The sequence below is a fragment of the Macaca nemestrina genome, chromosome 6 (assembly GCF_043159975.1).
Source record: "Macaca nemestrina isolate mMacNem1 chromosome 6, mMacNem.hap1, whole genome shotgun sequence".
Classification (NCBI taxonomy): Eukaryota; Metazoa; Chordata; class Mammalia; order Primates; family Cercopithecidae; genus Macaca; species Macaca nemestrina.
In genome coordinates this window covers 379906-400965 of record NC_092130.1, presented here as the reverse complement: position 1 = coordinate 400965, position 21060 = coordinate 379906, and the positions used below count along the sequence as shown (strand labels likewise).

The 21060-nt window shown below is 48.7% G+C and overlaps 1 protein-coding gene across 7 annotated transcripts in view; it reads left to right on the top strand.

Moving 5' to 3' along the window:
* BAGE2 (BAGE family member 2) overlaps positions 1-21060 on the top strand; it is a 63147-nt gene that overhangs the window by 38176 nt on the left and 3911 nt on the right. For 5 of the 7 annotated variants that reach the window (XM_071097943.1, XM_071097942.1, XM_071097941.1 and 2 more), the window contains 4 exons: positions 11766-11847; positions 19114-19181; positions 19653-19831; positions 20784-20970. In XM_071097943.1, coding sequence (XP_070954044.1) covers positions 11766-11847; positions 19114-19181; positions 19653-19831; positions 20784-20970 — 516 coding nt within the window. Of the gene's footprint in view, positions 1-11765; positions 11848-18100; positions 18138-19113; positions 19182-19652; positions 19832-20783; positions 20971-21060 lie in introns of all 7 variants that reach the window. The other 2 variants (XM_071097946.1, XM_071097945.1) reach the window with 2 other exon arrangements.

The window sequence follows — 21060 nt, the reverse complement described above, 5'->3', positions numbered from 1 at the left end:
AGAGTCTGGCCATGTTATAGGTGCAGTCAGAAAGAACTTGGTCAAGAGTTGGATGTGGCCAGAGAAAGTGGTAAAGATGTCAAAGGTTTCCATAGAGGCAGCTGGAAAGTAGGGGAGGATGGAGGTTCCATTTCCCAAGAGCAAGAAGAGAACCAGGTTTGGGGTGAGTGAAGACGTGAAGGTGAAGAACTCCAGCCGAGCATCTTGAGTTTGAGATGCCTGCGGACATGCCACCTGGAGTTGTCAGACAGGTAGTTGTGTCTGTCACTCCATCTGCAAGAATGTGCTGAAAGCCTGATATGTGTCAGGCCCTGTGGTGGGTGTGAGATGAAGAGGTTAGACAAGATTCCTAACCTCTAGGAACATAACTGTCTATTGTTTGAAATGACCTGTTGGAAATACGGAGACAAAAAGTAGGGAATGATAAAAACCATGAGAGAGAGAGGAGGAAATACCTCCTACCATAGGAGTTGAAAGGGGAAGGAAAGCTCTTTGTTTCGAGATGGCAGATGTCAAGGTAGACATCAAAATGAGAAAGCATATTGAGGCCAGACTGGGGATGAGGCAGAATTCTCCTTGCCCAGAACAGAGAAAGCCTTAGCTCCCCTGTTCCTGCCTGGCTGTATTCTGCAAATACCCCTAGGCCAGGTGTGGATGGGAAGTGGAAGGGTGAAGGTGAAAGCTCTAGCTGGGCCAAGGCCAAGGGTGGGAGAATTGACATTTTGATGCTTAAGTGGGGCTTTGGGACTGTCTTTACAGTTACAGCTCCCATCCCTGAAATATCCACTGGGTTCCCCTGGAATATATATATCAGGAAACAACGCCTTCCGCTCCTCTGCTCTGTGTTCGTTAGGTGCTGTCACCGAGAGAGTCTGGGAGGGCCTGAGGATGCTCTTCGTAATGGTGCCTCTTTAAAAGGTCCAACTGGGCTGGGTATAAGTTTATGTCCATGAACTGATGAGATGGATGATGACAGATCCCTTATTTTCTCTAAATCAAATTAAATCCAACCCACAGCAGCCCTGACCTGACTTGGCTGGCATTGACAGGAACTCAGACTCACCTTCGATTAGGCCTCCGTCTGTCCGTCCCTGCTCCCTCCTGATCCAGAGAGTCATACAAAAGTCCCTGGGGACCTATGCTTAGCAGTGCGTTCATGGTGACTCCTCTGGTCCTAGGCACATTGTGGTCACTGCTGATATTCTCCTTGTACAATTGTGCATGTCCCTTAGAGCTGGAGGCTTTGCTGGTTTGGTAGTGCTGGGCCCAGGGGCCAGCCATCGTAGGGGCACTTACACAGCCATTCCCCTCTGGGGCACATCAAGGCAGGAGTTACTCATCTTTGCTACCCAGAATCTTAACCCACCCCTCACCCAGTCTTGAGAGTCTCTTTTCACCCTTTCTTTGCTTCAGTTTCTGCCTCTTCCTCCCTCCCAGCAGCATTTGTTCCTCTTCCTTCCCCCTAGCATCATTCACTCACTAGAGATGCTCTCTAAGGCCCTGGCGCTTACCTTTGAGCACCCAGCAGAGTCCTGGGAAGGCTAGTTAAACACAGACTGCTGGGTCTGCCCCCAGATGCTCCGATTCAGTGGGTGTGGGGTGGAGCCTAAGAATGTGCATTTCAAACAAGCTGCCTGCTGCTGCTGCTGCTCCAGGGCCCACAGAGAGAACCACTGCTCCAAGGGGCAGGAACAAAAGTCCGACCCCCGTGGAAGTGGCAGGATAAGATGGGGGAGAAGGGGAGGAGAATTACAGGAAGGTTGAGCTACAAATCAATATTTCCACCAGCTTCCCTGCCATCCACCACCATGTGTCGAATGATGAAAGTCTGCTGACCACAACATGATTCAGATGCAGATTTGGGGGAATTCGTCTGTGTGCAGAGGGAGACCCGGGGGAATTATGTTTTGTGCTTTATCCCCGGTGACCATATGCCTTTTCTTAGCCTGGAGTACAGGACTTCCGATTTGGGACTTCCAGACTGTCCCACATCTGGCAGTTTCCAGAAAATGGCTCCACCCCCATCCCCAAGCTCAGACTGTAGATTTCTTTTCTGTTGCTCCGGCCTGTCACTGAGAAGACTCGAATCTGCAGAATGTATGTGCAAGTAAAATGTTGAAGCAGCAGGGGAGAGGCCTGGGAGGGGACAGGTAGACGCGGTGAACTGTGTCAGACAGGTGGCCCACAGGAGCTGGCAGCCCTCTGACCAGCTCTTCTGCTGGGAATAGAAACCCAGCATCTCTGCCTGCAGGGCTTCCTTTTGTCTCTTTTCTCAGTCCCCAGAGACAGGGCCACCCTTGAAGGGCCGGTGGTCAAAGATGGTAAGCCAGAAGTCAGCCCTTCTGCCTCATCTCCCAGTAGCCAGTACTACTGTGTGGTCAGGCTGGAGCTGTCCTGACTTTAGATCTTATTGGTGCCATGTACTAGCGGAGTGTGGTATTAGATGAGCTGCTTCTCCCCTCTGAGCCAAAGTGTTCTCATTTGTAAAAGGTGGATAATAATGGCATGTACTTTGCAATGTTGCTTGGAGGATTCAAAGGGGAGCTGCTTGTGAATTGCTTAGCTAGTATCTGGCACATAGCACATGCGCAAATAAAGGTGCGTCTCCATCACTCATGACTGTTACTCTGTTCTGGATGTTGGCATTCGTATCTTAGTTTTCCTCGTGGACCAGGAGCTCCTTGAGAGGAGGAGCCAGGTTTGATTCCCTTTTGAATCAAGCCATTCCATCACCAAACACCTGTTGAGGTCCTACTGTGTGCCACTTACTGTGCTCGGGGCCCATCATCCACTGCTGCGCATAGTGTGTGTGACTTGATGGTTAATGAGTGAAGGGGAGGATTGTGGAGAAGGCTAACAGAAGATAGATTTTATTGAATACCTACTGCGTGCTAAGACAGTACTTCTTAAACTTCCATGGGCCTACTACCCACCTGGAGATCTTAGAATCAGATTCTGATTCTTAGATGTGGGCTGGGGCTTGCGACTCTCCAGTTCTAAGAAGCTCCCAGGTGATGCTAATGCTGCTGGTCTACAGGCCACACTTTGAGTAGCAAGATAGAGACTGCCATGCATTATGTTACTTATTGCTTGCCGAACCTTACGAGATGAGCTTAGAAATGAGAGTTTATAGAGATTAAATAGCTTAAGATCACACAGCTGGCTAGTGTTGGAGTCAGGTCAGCGTGCCTCATTTTTGTCTACTGAGCTCACTCACCCTTAAGAGCAGTGGTTCCCAGTGTTGCCACGTATTAAGATCACCCAGGGAGCATTCAACATCCCGACGTCAGGAGAGCTGGGTGGCAGATAATTCTAATGTGTGGCAGAGTTTTAGAACCAAGGCCTCAGCGCCCAACCTCATCTGAGGAACAAGAAAGGAAAGGAAATTAATTTTGACATCCATCGAATTTCAGGTACCAATTATAGACTTCCAGAATTTGGAGGTCTGGGTCTTTTTATGATGTTACAGATGAGGAAACTGAGGCCTATGGTGGTTAAAAGGTGCACCCAAAATCACTTAACTCATTGATGGCAAAGTTAGGACTAGAACTCAGGCCTCTGGGCTTTCACTTTTGACGTGGTTCCTCTGCTGGAGGAGGAATCCAGGGACAGAGTATCCATTGGAAAGGCATCTCCATGCTTCTCCACCAGCTGGGACCTCGGAGACTCAGAGGAGACCTAGGATGAAACCGGGAAACATTCACTGACCTCAGAAGAGCAGGAAGGTTTCCTTCGCAATATTCCGCCAATCTTGAAATGGCAGTATGCAACAGAACATACCTTGAAGTTCTAAGGCCTTTAAAATTCCAAGATGAAACATATAATCCCATTTTGGTAGTAGCATAATTGGTGGCTTGATTGAGTGCAATAAGGATTTACTGTTTTAATCATAACATAATGTACATTGGTTGTGTTGGGGGGATCAGACCCAACATGAGGTCATGGGGGTGACGAAGTCCGGTGGAGTCAAAGGACTGAGAAAAAGACAGTTTGAGGGACAGTGGGACCAGGGGGCCATCGCGGATGTGAAGGCTGTGAAGATCTGGAGCTCAGGAACCCCAGACTATTTATTGGTGATCAAACAGAGAAACAGGTGGTGAGAATGTGGGGGTTGAAAGGGCAGGTGCAGGATCTACAGCTGTGGCAGTTGCCCATTTATACGGAACATGTTCTGCTACTTGAGATAATGGGAATACAATCGATCTAGGAGCTTAGGAGGGCAAGAAGCAAGGAGCCAGCAAGTCCACACACGTTCCAAAGGCCACGAGGGGTTTTGTGCCCTGAGCCCGGGAGTCTTACGTGCAGGCCTACCTCAGCTTCTCCCAGTACTCACCAGCTTTCCCCACAGGTGGGTTGCTTCATTACAAAGATAGAATGGGCTACAAATGTGCACAAAAAGGTTTTATTTTTTGTGGGGGGGGGGGGTCAAGGGAAAGGCATGACTCAGAGTTAAACAGCCCCAAATCTTAGCTATGCCTGTGTAGCTTTACCATATAACCCATTGATAACTTAGTCCTATGGTGAGCTGGTATGCTTCAGTGTAACCATTTGTTGAGCACTTATTCTGTGAGCAGAGTGGCATTATCCACTTAAGGAATGTAATCACATTTAATCTATATATGATCCCCATGAAGTCAGCATTACTTACAGAGGCCTGCACAGTAGTAATTGGAGGAGCTGGGATGCAAATTCAGCTGTGGGTGAATTCAAATCACCACACTCAGCATAGGAGCTGGTTCCATACCCTTATATTACAGGTGAGGACCAGACAGGAAAAGCAACCCATCCTGGGACACAGGGACAGCAGGTGGCAGGACGGAGCTGAGACTGTGGTCTCCTCACTCTGGGACCAGTGTTGTTTCCTACTACGTCCGTGGAAAATACGGCAAGAAAGAATGGCCAGTACTCCACATGCTGTTCCCCTTTCTGCTCAGGCTCAAGCCATCATGCAGTGAGGAAGTTACTTTCCGTACAGACCAGGCTTGTCTAATTTTTTTTGAGGAACCTATTCGATTAAAGAGAGCCCTTCACCAATCCATGTCCCATCAAATTGGACTTAAATGAACACATGCTACGTAGATACACTTTCCCAGTCTATGTCCCACTGAATCTTCCATCTGAGATCATACTATATATCCATTTATTGAGCAAGCAATGGTGAAGTAACTCCTATGTGCCAGGCACTGTGCAGGTGCTGGGGATAAAGAGATAAGGAGAAAGTAGGACACTGAGCCAGTCTCTGCCTTCCCAGTCTTGAGGTCGACAGATAAGGTGAGTTCCTGAAAACTGCCATCATTGCCATGAAAGTGATATGCACAGGGACACGAGAGCTCAGAGGAGGGCCCCCATTCCTGCTAGGAATGGAGGAAATCCCAGAAGCTTTTCCAGATGAAGTGATTTCAAATACGGGCCCTGAAGTTCAGTAGAGGTGACTAGGTCAATCGTTAAAAGGTAGGTAGATGTGTGTGTTGGCTCAGATGGAGAACAATGCTTCTGGTAAAGGGAACAGCATGTGGTCAGGCTGTCAGTGGTGATCAGAATATGATTTGGATATGCAGATTGGAGGGGAATTAGTACAAGTTCTGTGTGGCCGGATGGTAAAGTTTAAAGGGAAGAGTAGGAAGAGTGGAGGAAATGAGGCTGAAAAGGGAAGAGGGGCCAGGTCATGCAGGGAACTGAACACCATGCTAAGAGGTTTGAATTTTGACTCTCTGAGTAAGTGGGATCCATTTAAGTAGGAGTGAGACTTAGTCTCATTTCCATTATAGAGAGCTCACACTGACTGCAACAGGGAGCATCGATTAGAGGAACCAGAGTGGGAGGCAGGGGGTGCATTTAGGAGGCTGCTGCAATCATCCAGGTAGTCATGACAGTAGCGTCAATCAGTGCAGTAGGAGTGTGGGGAGAGAAATGAACAAATTCAAGATAATTTTTTTTTTTTAAATTTCAAGACAAATTTCTAAATCCCCAGGGCTTGGTGATTTATTGAAAGTGGGAGGAGCAAAAGAAAGGGTGGAACAAAGGACTATGGCTGGATTACTGCCCTGGCCAAAGTGGCTGGGTGTGAGAAGGAGCACGAGAATGAGGAAGAAAGGTCTGAGGGGAAGGATCATGTTGACATGTTAATACGAGCCGCCCGTGGGGTGGAAATGTCCAGGAGGAAGTTGATGCTGGATGCGTACGTCTGAAGATTGAAGGAGAGAAAACCTTCCTAGAATCCTCTTTACTTACCAGAAAAGACCCCAACGCTGACAACAGTTTGTAATCTCATGATCAATGGCTGAAAGAATTAGAGCTTGACCCCAGTTGTAGACTGGTTGTTTCACCTTGTCATACGGCTCAGGGCACTCGGCTAAGCTTCAGTGTCCCTGTGAGCACTGGGACAGCTGAGAAGATCTTTGTCCTTTAAAACCACAGCAAATAAGGCAGTCCTCTAACCTCTTTGATGGGAGTCCAGCACTCCCTCCTTGGTATATTTTTACTGAGTGCTTTCTATGTTGCAGGCATCGAGGATACAGGATTGGGAAGAAGGTTGCTGCCCTTGAGTATCTCCAGGGCCACTGGGGCAGACACATCAGCGTAGGATTAAGATACCACGTTACAGGCAGAAGAAACTGGGGGTCAGTGTTCAGCGGGTCCAAGTGTTCTTTGACTTCGGCGTGGTAAATACCACTGTGGAGTTGGTGCAGACAATTGTGGGATGGTTTTCGTTTTTCATTTTGGTGAATGACGTGCAAAGCTCACAACTGCAGAGACACTGAGACTTCAACTCAGCTTCGAAATCTTCACAGTTTTCAATTTTATCACAATTTTGACTCCCTCTAGTTATTGGGAAGGGTGCTCCCTGGGTCAGCTCACTTGATGCTGTGTTAATGGTGATGAGCAAAGTAAAAGGAAGAATTGAGTGTGTTTAGAACACAGACAGACTGCCCTGTTCTACCTGGTACCGGGAGAATAGCGAAGGCTTCCCAGGGGAAGAAATGGCACTTGCGTGGGTCCTTGAAAATGAATTCTGCACTTTAGGAGGCCGAGGCAGGAGAGTCACTTGAGTCCAGGAGTTTGAGACTACCCTAGATAACAGCGAGACCGTGTCTTTACAAAACATTAAAAAAATAGTTTGATCTGGTGGCATGTGCCTGTGGTCCCAGCTTCTCTGGAGGCTGAGGTGAGAGGATTGCATGAGCCCAACAAGTCAGGGCTACAGTGAGCCATGATCACGCCACTGCACTCACCCTGGGTATCAGAGCGAGGCTCTGTTTCAGAAAAGAAAAATGGCCAGGAGACGGTGGCTCAAGCCTGTAATCGCAGGACTTTGGGAGGGTGAGGCAGGTGGATCACTTGAGGTCAGGAGCTCAAGACCAGCCCGGCCAACATGATGAAACGTCATGTCTACTAAAAATACAAAATTAACTGGACGTGGTGTTGGGCTTGTAATACCAGCTACTTGGGAGGCTGAGGCAGGAGAGTCTCTTGAACCCAGAAGGTGGAGGTTGCAGTGAGCTGAGATCGCGCCACTGCACTCCAGCCTGGGTGAGAGAGTAAGACTCCATCTCAAAAAAAAAAAAAAAAAAAAAAAAAGAATTGGACTTCATTTGTGTCAGCATCCATGGCTTTTGCAAATGCCAAGGAGTGAAGAGAAGTTGAGAGTAGGTGGTATGTAGGAGAGTGGGGAGAATTCTCAGAGCGGACAGCTTTGCATGTTGTTCTGCAGAGGCATTCCCCAGAGGGGAGTGGCGGAGGCTGTAGGGAAGAGGTCACACGTGCAGTGTCCCCAGGTTCCAGGCAGATAACATCAGTGAGAGAACTAGGTGGGGTGACCAACTGTCCTGGTACCTAGGACTGAGGGGTTTCCCAGGAAACGTCCCCCAGCCGACCAAGATGAGTTGGTCACCTTGGAATGAGGCCAGGCCTTGCCTGCCTAGAAAGGGCCTGCTCTCTCCATGGGCAGCTCCTTGGAAAGGCTGGGATTGCTGGATCTTCCAAATGTCCAAGAGAAACTGAATATCCAAAATTTAATGCAAGTTCTTCTGGTTTTTAAATGTTGACAGCAAATTCAAATGTTTTAGAAACATGATGCTGGCCAAACCAAACATTTCTGTGGGCTGCGTGAGGCCTGCAGTCTGTCCTTTTGAAGATCTCTGGCTACAGTGATGAAAGTCAAGCCTCGCATGTCCCACCCTGTTCCTGCCCTGAGGCTCCTTAAAGCCACATCCAGACGATTTTCATTATGCAGAGTGATTTCGGTGATCAGTCATTTGGTTTTTAATTTGATGTTCCTAACCAGATTTGGATGCTGTGCACAGAATGTGATGGACAAAGCGGCAATGGATAGTGGTAATGGGGACGTGCATTCCATTTGTTTTGAAAGATAAAATAATTGCTGAATGGCTTGTTCTGCCCCAAATCTGGAAACCTATTTGGTCAGAAAAATAAGAATGTATTTTTCGAATATCAGCCTTAAGGTTCATGTATCTCGGGCACCTGGACAACCCTCTGGCAAAATCAGGCTGGGAGAGAACAATCCCTTTGTGGGAAACTTGGAGGTTCAGGGAACTGCTGTTTGAAGGTGGTGGAGGGTGATAAAGTCAACTCGACACGGTGATCGCATGCCTGGGTTGTAATGTGACTGTGGGGAAACCCCCTAACCCCTGTGGTCCGGGGTTTCCCCATCTGTGTGGCAGGGAGGCTGGCTTGCAGGATCGTTCCCAAGAAGCACCCACCCCGTCAGCTCTCTAACTCTGAGCTTTAACTTTGATGAGGCTTTTGCTGGGATTTCTCTGGCCCTGCCAGGGCGACAGAGTCAGGGGAGATTTTGAGGAACAAATCAGTCTAAACAACTTTGACATCTTTTTTTTCTAGGTGGAATTAGTAGATATGGGGCTTTAATAAGTTGATCTGATGTCTGGGCTCCACCAGGCCAGCTCTCTGAATGGCATTTTTCACTGTGTCACTTGACTTTTCTTTGAGTGTGGCTCAGAATATAGATACGGGAGCTGGGTGCAGGAAGAAACCTTCAAAGGCAGGGGTTTTGCAGTCAGGGAACTATACGCTCCAAGAGATGGGGGGTAGGGCATGTCGGGGAGGACCTGTATTCATGCCAAGCCGCAGTGTCACCTTTATTAAAGATGACAGGGAGAGGGAGTCTGGGGACTGCAGAGGATGGTCATCAGCAGGTGTTACTACTTTTCCAAAGGACAGGGAAGTGGGACAAACAGGACTTTTAAGAGGTGAGAGGTGAACAGAGGGAGATAAAGGCAAAAAAAAAAAAAAAAAAAAGAAAAAAAAGAAAAAAGAAAAAAAATTGAGTATGATGTCATCTGGAAAATGGCAAACAGATGAATCCATGAAGTGTCATTCCCAGAGCAGGGAGGAAGCTTCCAGAGAGGGAGCCAGCCTGCCGGGGAGCTGAGGCTTGAAAGGAAGCACAGGCTGGGTTGGCTTTGCAGTGCCCTAGCCAGGGGTCAGCCACAGCTGGCACGTGAGCCCAGGCGTGGACTTCCACTTTCTTCTGGCCCTTTCTGCCCAGAGCCCCCTTTTGTTTTTTCGTGAAAGACATCAGATGGAATGCTCTATCTAGAAGGCTCTTTACAAGAGCTCGTTAATGTGAACCATTGGAATCAGCTTTTTAAACAGTTATCTCTGAGTTCAGCTTCGTAGGATTTTTCTCCTCATGGGGATCAGCTTCATAAAAGCCAGAGCATGATGATTCTGCCAGTTTTTGCTGTGAGCAGATGAAATAGTACTCCCTTTATGAAAATGAAGTGCAATGACTTCGGGTAGCTTTGTTTCCAGGCATTCACGGCCGTCCTCATCGTGATCCGTTTCCGTGTGCTGTCCTCTTGTGGCCAGCCTGGTTGGTCACTGCTGCTTCCACTGGGTTTTCCCAGCCCAGGTTTTCCCAGCTTCCCTCACTGGGACCAATGCAGGTGTTCACAGCTTTGCACATTGGGCCCAGGCCATGGGTTCATAGCCGTCTTCATCAGAGAAATCCAAGGTGTTCACAACTGTCCTTTCCGGGTGCAGCTGAAGTCGCCCTCACTTGGACCCAGCCCAGGTGTTAATAGTCGTCCTCAGTGGCGTTAGCCCAGTTGTTCACAGCATCTTTCTCGGGGTGGGTTTAGGTGTCGAGAGCCATTCGTCTTGGGCCCAGCCAGCTGTTCATAGGCATCCTCATGGGGGCAGGCTCAGTCGCTCACAGTGGCTCTCACTGAAACCAGGGCAGGTGTTTTTGGCTGTCTTTACTGGGCCCAGACTAGACATTCATAGCTGTGCTCATGCAACCAGCCACAGTGTTTACAGCTGTCTACATGGCAATCGTCCCTGGTGCCACAGCTGTCCTTACTGGCTTAGCCCAAGTGTTCTCAGCTGTTCTCTTTGGACCCAGGCGAGGTGTTCACAGCTGTCCTCGCTGGCCCTGCCCAGGTTTTCATGGCAACTCTCACTGGGCCCAGCTCAGGAGTTCACAGCTATTTACTTAGGGCCGAGCCCAAACACTCCCAAGTTGTCCTCGTAGAGCCCAGCCAAGGCATTCACAGCGGTCCTCCTCGGTATCTAGCCCCGGTGTTAGTACTTGTCCTCACTGGGCCCAGGCTACGTGTTCACAGTCATCCCCATCCAGGTCAGCCCAGGTGTTCACAGCCTCCCTCGTTTGTGTGAGCTCAGCTCTTTATAGCAACAGTTTTTTATAGCTATCAGTATCAAGGCAAGCCCAGGAGTTCATGCTTCCTCTCAATGACATGAAGCCCAGGGTAAGAACCGTTTTCATTGGCCTGAGGCCACCTGTTCATCGCCATCTTCATTATGTCCAGCCCAGGGTTTCCCAGCTGTCTTCTTCCAGGCCTGAACCGGTGTTCACAGTGGTCCTCATCTAAACCAGCCACAGAGTTCTCTGTCCTTCACATGACAGCCAGCCCAGATGTTCACAGCCGTCCTGATCGGGCCAGCTAGTTTGTTCACATATGTGCTAATTGGTTCCAGCCACCCTCATAGAGGCCATCCCAGGTAATGACAGCCATCCATACTGGGCCCAGCCCTGGTGTTCATTGCTTTCCTCACAGGACTTCTCCCAGTTGGTTCCAGCAGTTTCCATGGTCCCAGGCCAGGGCTTCCCAGATGTCCCCCATGGGGACAGCCCATCCGTTCACCATCGTCTTAATTAGGCGCGGTGCAGATGTTCACAGCTGTCCTCATTCGGCTCAGCCAAAATGAACAGAACTGTCCTCCTGAGCACACACCAGATGTTTCTAGCTGTCCACGTTGGGGTCAGCCCAGGTGTTGATAGCCATGTGTTCTGGGCCCATCCCAGTTATTCCAGGCTGTCCTCTTGGGCCCAGCCCAGGTGTTCACAGCCATCCTCATTGGTCCGGGCACAGGTGTTCACAGCTATCCTCCTTCGCCCCAGGCCAGATATTCACATTCAATCTCACTGGGCCCAGCCCAGGTCTGCAATGCTTTAATTACTGGGAGTAGCTCGTGCTTTCACACCCTTCCTCACTGGTGCCTACTAAATTTGTCAAAGCTGTCATTGGCCGCTGCCAGGGGTTCCTTCAGAACCTCATCCCCCAGGAGCTTGCTACAAGTGCCAGAAATCTGGCCACTGGGCCAAGGAATGCCCGCAGCCCGGGATTCCTCCTAAGCCGTGTCCCATCTGTGCGCGACCCCACTGGAAATCGGACTGTCCAACTCGCCCGGCACCCCCCCCCAGAGCCCCTGGACTCTGGCCCAAGGCTCTCTGACTGACTCCTTCCCACACCTTCTCCGCTTAGTGGCTGAAGACTGATGCTGCCCCATCGCCTTGGAAGCCTCCTGGACCATCACAGACGCTTTGGATAACTCTTACAGTGGAGGGTAAGTCCGTCCCCTTCTTAATCAATACGGAGGCTAGCCACTCCATATTACCTTCTTTTCAAGGACCTGTTTCCTTTGCCTCCCTAACTGTTGTGGGTATTGACGGCCAGGCTTCTAAACCCCTTAAAACTCCCCAACTCTGGTGCCAACTTGGACAATACTCTTTTAAGCACTCCTTTTTAGTTATCCCACCTGCCCAGCTCCCTTATTAGGTCGAGGCATTTTAACTAAATTATCTGCTTCCCTGACTATTCCTGGGCTACAGCCACACCTCATTGCTGCCTTTTCCCCCATTTCAAAGCCTTCTTCGCATCCTCCCCTTGTATCTCCCCACCTTAACCCACAGGTATGGGACACCTCTACTCCCTCCTTGGTGACCAATCATGCACCCCTTACTATCTCATTAAAACCGAATTACCCTTAGCCCGCTGGATGCCAATATCCCATCCCACAACACGCTTTAAAAGGATTAAAGCTTGTTATCACTTGCCTGTTACAGCATGGCCTTCTAAAACCTATAAACTCTCCTTACAATTCTCCCATTTTACCTGTCTAAAAACCAGGCAAGTCTTACAGGTTAGTTAAGGATCTGCGCCTTTTCAACCAAATTGTTTTGCTCATCCACCCTGTAGTGCCCAACCCGTACACTCTTTCGTCCTCAGTACCTTCCTCCACAACTCACTATTCAGTTCTTGATCTTAAAGATGCTTTTTTCACTATCCCCTTGCACCCCTTGTCCCAGCCTCTCTGCTTTTACCCCAGACTGACCCTGACACCCATCAGTGCCAGCAGCTTACCTGGGCTCTACTGCGGCAAGGCTTCAGGGACAGCCCTCATCACTTCAGCCTCCAAGCTCTTTCCCATGATTTACTTTCTTTCCACCCCTCTTGCTTCTCACCTTATTCAATATATTGATGACTGTGTAGTCAAAGACTTTGTACTTTGTAGCTCCTCCTTTGAATCTTCTCAACAAGACACCCTCCTGCTCCTTCAACATTTATTCTCCAAGGGATATTGGAGCCCTCCAAAGCTCAAATTTCTTCTCCATCCGTCACCTACCTTGGCATAATTCTACATAAAAACACCGTGCTCTCCCTGCCGATCATGTCTGACCAATCTCTTAAACCCCAACACCCTTTTTCTACAAAACAACTCCCTTTCTTCCTAGGCATGGTTGGATACTTTCGCCTTTGGATACCTGGTTTTGCTGTCCTAACAAAACCATTATATAGACTCACAAAAGGAAACCTAGCTGGCCCCATTGATCCTAAATCCTTTCCTCACTCCTCTTTCCATTTCTTAAAAACAGCCCTAGAAGCTGCCCCCACACTAGCTCTCCCTAACTCATCCCAACCCGTTTCCATCACACACAGCCGAAGCTGCAGGGCTGTGTGGTCAGAATTGTTACACAAGAGCCGGGACTGTGCCCTGTAGCCTTTCTGTCCAAACAACTTGACCTTGCTGTTTTAGGCTGGCCCCCACATTATTCCTGATACCACACCTGACCTCCTTGACTGTATCTGTCTGATCCACCTGGCATTCACTCTGTTTCCCCATGTTTCCTTCTTTCCTGTTCCTCACCCTGATCACAATTGGTTTATTGATGGCAGTTCCACCAGGCCTAATCGCCACTCACCAGCAAAGGCAGGCTATGCTACAGTATCTTCCACATCTATCATTGAGGCCACTGCTCTGCCCCCTCCACTACCTCTCAGCAAGCCGAACTCATTGCCTTAACTGGAGCCCTCACTCTTGAAAAAGGACTACGTGTCAATATTTATACTGACTACGCCTTCCATATCCTGCACCACCCTGCTGTTATATAGGCAGAAAGAAGTTTCCTTACTATACAAGAGTCCTTCATCATTAATGCCTCTTTAATAAAAACTCTTTTCAAGGCCGCTTCATTTCCAAGGAAAGCTTGAGTCATTCATTGCAAAGGCCATCAAAAGGCATCAGATCCCATCACTCAGGACAACGCTTATGCTGATAAGATAGCAAAAACAGCAGCAAGCTTTCCAACTTCTGTCCCTCAGGGCAGTTTTTCTCCTTCTCACTTGGCCACTCCCACCTACTCCCTCACTGAAACTCCACCTATCTCTTCCTGCACAAGGCAAATAGTTCTTGGACCAAAGAAAATATCTTCTTCCAGTCTCACAGGCCCATTCTATTCTGTCGTCATTTCATAACCTCTTCCATGTAGGTTACAAGCCGCTGGACTACCTCTTAGAACCTCTCATTTCCTTTCCATCGTGGAAATCTGTCCTCAAGGAAATAACTTCTCAGTGTTCCATCTGCTATTCTTCTACTTCTCAAGAATTACTCAGGCCCCCTCCCTTCCCTACACATCAAGCTCGGGGATTTGTCCCTGCCCAGTACTGGCAAATTGACTTACATGCCTTCAGTCAGGAAGCTAAAATACCTCTTGGTGTGGGTAGACACTTTCACTGAATGGGTAGAGGCCTTTCCCACAGGGTCTGAGAAGGCCACCGCGGTCATTTCTTCCCTTCTGTCAGACATAATTCCTCAGTTTGGCCGTCCCACCTCTATACAGTGCAATAACAGACTGGCCTTTATTAGTCAAATCACCCAAGCAGTTTCTCAGGCTCTTGGTATTTAGTGGCTCCTGGTTTTACCTCAATCTGCCACCCTTAAGTCTCTCTTGAAGTGGATAGATCTTCAGTGGTAAGGTACCCTCCAATACTTTCACCCTGATGAAGTCCTATTCTTTACTTTTATACTTACTCTTATTCTGGTTCCCGTTCCTATGCCACCCTCTACCTTTCCCCAGCCATCTCCACCACACTATCAAACTTACTCTTTCCTAGGCGTTTCTAATCCTTCTTTAACAAAAAAATGCTGGCTTTTCATTTCTCTTTCCTCCAAAATTGCTGAGGCCTCGACTTACTGCTGAAAAAAGAGGACTCCGTATATTTTTAAATGAAGAGTGTTGTTTTTATCTAAATCATTCTGGCCTGTTACATGACAACATAAAACTCAAGGATAGAGCCCAAAAACTCACCAGTCAAGCAAACAATAACGTTGAACCCCCTTGGACACTCTCTAATTGGATGTCCTGCGTACTCCCAATTCTTAGTCCTTTAATACCTGTATTTCTCCTCCTCTTACTTTATTCGGAACTTGTGTTTTCATTTAGTTTCTCAGTTCATACAAAACCGCATCCAGGCCATCACCAGTAATTCTATACAACAAATGCTCCTTCTAACAACCCCACAATATTGCCCCTTACCCCAAAATCTTTCTTCAGTTGAATCTCTCGCACTGTAGGTTCCTGTGCTACCCCTAATCCTGCTCGAAGCAGCCCTGAGAAACATCGCACATTATCTCTCCATACCACCCCCCAAAATTTTCGCTGCCCCAACACTTTACCGCTATTTTGTTTTATTTTTCTTATTAATATGAGAAGACAGGAATGTCAGTCCTCTGAGCCCAAGCTAAGCCATCATATCCCCTGTGACCTGCACGTATACATCCAGATGGCCTGAAGCAACTGAAGATCCACAAAAGAAGTGAAAATAGCCTTAACTGATGACATTTCACTGTTGTGATTTATTTCTGCCCCACCTAACTGATCAATGTACTTTGCAATTTCTGCCACCTTTAAGAAGGTTCTTTATGATCTTCCCCACCCTTAAGAAGGTTCTTTGTAATTCTCCCCACACTTGAGAATGTACTTTGTGAGATCCACCCCCTGCCCCCAAAACATTGCTTTTAACTCCACTGCCTGTCCCAAAACCTATAAGAACTAATGATAATCCCACCACCCTTTGCTGACTCCTTTTTTCGGACTCAGCCCGCCTGCACCCAGGTGAAATAAACAGCCTTGTTGTACACACACACACACACACGCACGCACGCACACACGCACGCGCGCACACACACACACACACACACCTGTCGTTGGCCAGACCCCATTGTACACAGTCATCCCCATTGAGCACAGCACAGGTGTTCACAACTATCCTCATCGGACTGAGCCCAGTTGTTTGTTGCAATCATTACTTGGGGAAGTCCAGGTTTTCTCATATGTCCTAATTGGGGACCAGCCCAGAAGTTAATAACTCTTTTCATATGGGCCAGCCCGCCCAGGTATTCACAGCTATCCTTGTCCTGATCAGTCCATCTGTTCAAAGCTGCCTCCTGGGCCCAGCCTAGCAGCAGTTTTCAGTGGGCCCAGGCCATGTGTTCATAGCCGTCCTCTTCTGAGAACACCCAAGTTTTCATAGACATCCTCATTGTGTCCAGCTGACGTTGTTCCCGGGGCCGGGGGGCGGGGGGGGGGGAACTCAGCCCAGGTGTTAATCATCCTCAGTGGGATTAGCCCAGTTATTCCCATTGATCTTCATTGGGATGAGTCCAGATGTCTGTCAAGAGTCATCCATATTGGGGTCGTTGAGGTGTGTGTTCATAGCCATCCTCCCAGCACAGGTCCATGACTTCCCCTTGTTAGAGGTGAATGTGATCCTGGGCATCATTTCTTTGGGGGAAAAATTGGCCTCTCTGGGGCTCCTGCTGCTGGCTCTCCTAGGCTGCCAGTAGCACATCGCACTTCTCCTGTGTAGAGGGGGCAAGGGCACCCCCTTCACACTTTCCCCATGAAGCTGAAAGTAGCCAAATTCTCCCTTAGAAGAAGTTTACTGCTTCTTTGAGTAAACATAGAAATAGATCCTTCCAGTCTCAAAGAAAGTTACATTTGTTTCACTGGAGTTGGTTTCTCCACCCAGGTCGAGTGGAGTGTGGAGTGGCCCACACCCATGTCAACCAGTGGCTCTGAATTGTTGATGGGCAACACCACTAAGGTGCTCACGGTCACTCTGTGTCCTCCTAGTTCCTGCTGAGGATCCCCTGGAAGGCCTCGCCAGTGAGCTCAGATGAGGATGCCCATGGCATTTGAAGGTCAGGCCACCTGGTTTTATCTGAGAGAAAGTTATTTTCTTATTAAGATATGATCATATGTATCATAGGTGACTTGTATGGTGTCGTTGGTGGGGGAAATTCTGAATGAGCGTCTGTTCCCCACTGAGGCTTGACTTAAGGCAGCAGGAGAAAATGACAGCATCAGCCACACACTGAGTGGCCGTGAGCTTTTCCCTTAGCAGCTTGATTCTCCCCTTGGGGCAAAATCACTTAACTGCCAAGCAACATGTCCTTGAGAGGAAACATCCTCCAGGAAAAACTTTAGCATGAGTCGGTTCGTTCTATTCTTCTGTGTTCCTTTGAACACGATTTCCCATCTGGTTTTCTAATGTCACCAAGTGAAGAAAAGACGTGTGCACACAGGACACAGGATGGTCTGAAGCTCACAGTGTCTTTCTTTCTGTAAATGCAGGCCGACAAATGCGCCAAAGAAAAAGGTGTGTGTTCTGGAAGCACTGATTTCTAAGGAGAGATCTTTAGTGTTGCCAAAGGTAGCACCTCCTAGCCTGCTTTTGCTGGAGAGCCACTTCAGTTTGAGCTTCCTGACAGAAATGAGGTTTGGACAGTTCGGTGTAAAAAACACTGAGTCCAATAAAGAACTGTGACCATCCACTGGAGTCTAGGGAGGCAGGATTGTCAAGTAGATGGAATAGTGTGTGCACAAGGTGGGGAGGGAGGCAGGATTGTCAAGTAGATGGAATAGTGTGGTGTGCATCGGGGTGGGGAGGAGTGATTGGGAATGTCTTGGGAGTGCATGTGCATTTCCCCAGAAAGCATGTTTCCCCGTGCAGAGCACAACCCAGGGAGCACTTTTCTTAAAAAATTGCATCACCACTGCACACTTCACATAATTAACCCATTGATCCTCCACCACAGCTGTCTCTGAAGGTAAATTTTACATCCACACTGCTCAGAGGTGGTACAGAGATGAGTTTCCCAGGCGCTCGATCTCCTAAATGGAAGAGGTGAATGTGAACTCAGGAATGGATGGAGGGTTGATGCAATGGGCTACTGTTGTGCACTCACCAGCCAGCCCTGGTGTAACTCGTCATGCCAGGGAATTCCGGCATCTGTCTGTGTGTGGAAGGATGAGAGCCTAGACAGGCCCCAAACACTGTCGGTGTAGGGAGGTCTCAAAGGTTCCCTAACCCAGGGTAGGAATAGTTACATTTTCCACTGGACTTTGGTGTGATCATTAATGTGAAACACACATAGAGAGCTCACAGGCTGTCAGCAGCAGTGGTGGGGTCATTTCTCAGTTCGTGGTCAAAAGCAGAGAATAATCAGGGACCTGCTCTATTGTGTTTAATAACAGGATCATCACAAGCCTCAGAAATGCTCCAGTTGGCCAGGTGGGTGGCTCACGCCTGTAATACTAGCATTTTGGGAGGCTGAGGCAAGAGGATGGCTTGAGTCCAGGAGGTGGAGATCAGCCTAGGCAACATGGTGAGACCCCGTATCTATTTAAAAAAAAAAAAAAATTAGCTGTGTGTGGTGGTGCACCTATAGTCCCAGCTACCTCGGAGGCTGAGTGGGGAGGATCACTTGAGTCCAGAAGGCACAGGTTCCAATGAGCAGAGATCATGTTACTACAGTCCAGCTTGGGTGACAGAGACCATCTATCAAAAAAATAATAATAATAAAGAGGAAAAATAAATGCTTTAGTTGAGGAGTAAACACAGTGAAGACCCAGCACCGAATATGGTTTCAAGGAACAACTTGGGTGTTAGCCTGCCACCCATCTCCCCTGCACGGCTGGGTTGGGGAGGGTCCGCACCCTCACCTGCTGCCCCCATGATGGACTGTCCCAGTGTCAAAGCCCCTGTGAGTGTGAGCAGCAACGGACTCCCGACCCACACACACACATTGCATTGAGAAGGCTGAGTGCCAGGACAGATAGCACTTGCTAAGTAGGAATTATCTTTAAATGAGAAGATAACTTCGTATTTTCAAAGCTTTGTTTTATTATCTTTAAAACAAAAGATTAGTGAATATATAGAATATTTTGGCTGGAATGAAATGTTCTCTTAAACAACAGTTTCTTTTTACCAAGTATAAAATATTCTGGAATGACAGATACACACAGAAGCACCACAGGTGGATTCTAGGGAGGAAATGACCTTGGAAGGATGCAGGAAGGGAGGGCAAGTGAGCTTGGGTCCGATTAGGAGGCAGGAGCCCTGAGAGGCTGCAGGGACGCCCAGCCTGCCCTGGGTGCTGTGCCCTGTTCAAGATGTGCTGTTTTACCTGATGAGGCGGCCTGGGGCTAGAAAGCTGTTTTTCCTGCTCCTCCCAGCACCTGCTGATGGTCGCACTTTGTCTTCCTAGATTCCACCGAGGACCCAATGGAGGAACACCTCAGGGAGAAGAAAAAGGAGGCCCCATGGAAACTGAAGGTCAAACCCCTGCATTTGTCTGAGGAATACAGTTGCTTTCCTAGCTTTATCTTTCTGAATGAGCCTACGAGATGAGAATCTGACTGTATGTATTATAGACGACTTACACTGTGTCCTTCGTCGGGTGAATTCTGAGTAAGAGCCTGTTCCCCAGTGAGGCTTGCTTTTGAATAGCAGGATAAAATGACAGCGTCAGCCACGCACTGTGTGGAGTGAGCTTTTTCCTTAGCAGCTTGATTCTCTCCTTGGAACAAAATTACTTAATTGCCAAGCCACATGGACTTGGAGGAAACATAATTCAAGGAAATTGTGTCTGTAGCGTGAGGCGGTTTGTCCTGTTCTTTTGTGTTCCTTAGACTTTAACACAGTTTTTCATCTGGTTTTCTAATGTCACCAAGTGAAGAAAAGACCTGCGCACACAGGACACAGCACAGCCTGATGCTCACAGCAATATGTTTTCTGTGATTACAGGAAGTTTCAGGAGTCAAGGAGAACGGTGTATGTGGGGCAGTCCCTCCCGTGTGGACGAAGAATCCAGGTGAGGAGGAACGTGCCGCTGTGTCGCTGGCTTTCCTGCACACAGGCAGCCGGAGTGGAGCTTCCTGTTGTGATGAGGACCCGGGCTGTGGCGGGAGAAGTGGTTGCTCCAGGTAAGGAGAGACGGGCACATTCTGCAGTCCCTGGGAGCCGCCGCGTTCTCTCTACGTGGGGTGGCGCTGTGTGCATGGGGCTGGTGTGTGTTGGCCAGAATCCTATTTAACTGGAGGGAGCCTCACAGCTCCTGGCCAGGGCAGCTGCTTCACACTGGTTGCAGCAGAGGTGGGAGAGGATCCAGTTCCAGTGTAGGATGAGCTAAGCAAAGGGAGGGGCTGCCCCAGAGGCCAGTTGTTCCTTGCAAATCTCCCTTGTGACCCATAAGATGTCACTTTGCTTGTTTCTCTGAGATAGGCTTGGACTCATCAGTGCCAAAGTCTGTGACCTGCCACCCATGGGTGGAGGGATCCTGGCCATGGCTGGTCACTGTGAGGGTAGGGGTCGTGTCCTCCTTGTTCCTTCTCATCCCAGAGCTCAGCCCTGGGCAGCCCATCTTGGGGCCCCAGTGATGTTCTGATGCACACAGCCGAGTGCTGAGATAGACCACGAGTGTGAAAAGGCTTCCTGCTCACCCTCCGCAGTCTGCTGAGCCCCACACATTTCCAGGTTCCTGTGTGGATTCTGATTCAGGGTCAGGGAGAAGTGCCTGGGCTCCCCTCTCTGTCTGCTGTTATGGTCCTGTCTGCTCCTGGATCGTGAAATTAAGGATTAAAATAGTAAATATTGTGTGTAGTTCACCATATTTTAAAGTCCATTAAAATAACTGCAGTAGGAGCATAGGTATTTTTAGGAAAGTTAGATGACATAGTAACATTTTTACAAAAAAGAGGATATTTCCCGGGCTTCTTTCTGTGAGGAGACCCTGTCCTGGAGTGATGTCCTGCATTCGTGTGCTGCCTGTGTGAACACACTGCCTACTTCACAGTGATGAGTGTGGCTTAGCCAGAGACCCAAGGCTGTGTCTCCCAGGGCTCTCCTGATGGTCTCCTCTGCCTCCTTCACCACCAGGGAGGGTGGCCCAGCAGCAGCTCGGTTTGTGCTCTCACCCACCTCCTCCACACATGCCAGCCCTGTTCCTCAGCACCCAAGGCTGCCAGAGGTCCTTCAGCAGCTCCCATGGCTGACAGTGACTCTATGTTTCCTAGCGACGGTGGCCAGTGAGATGTTTCCAGAAATGACCCTAGCTCTTTGCCAGGTAAAGTCTTCTTTCTTTGTCTAAGATGGGAATTTTATTTCTCTTGGCTTCTTTCCATTTTATTTGCATTATGATACGCAAATCTCACCA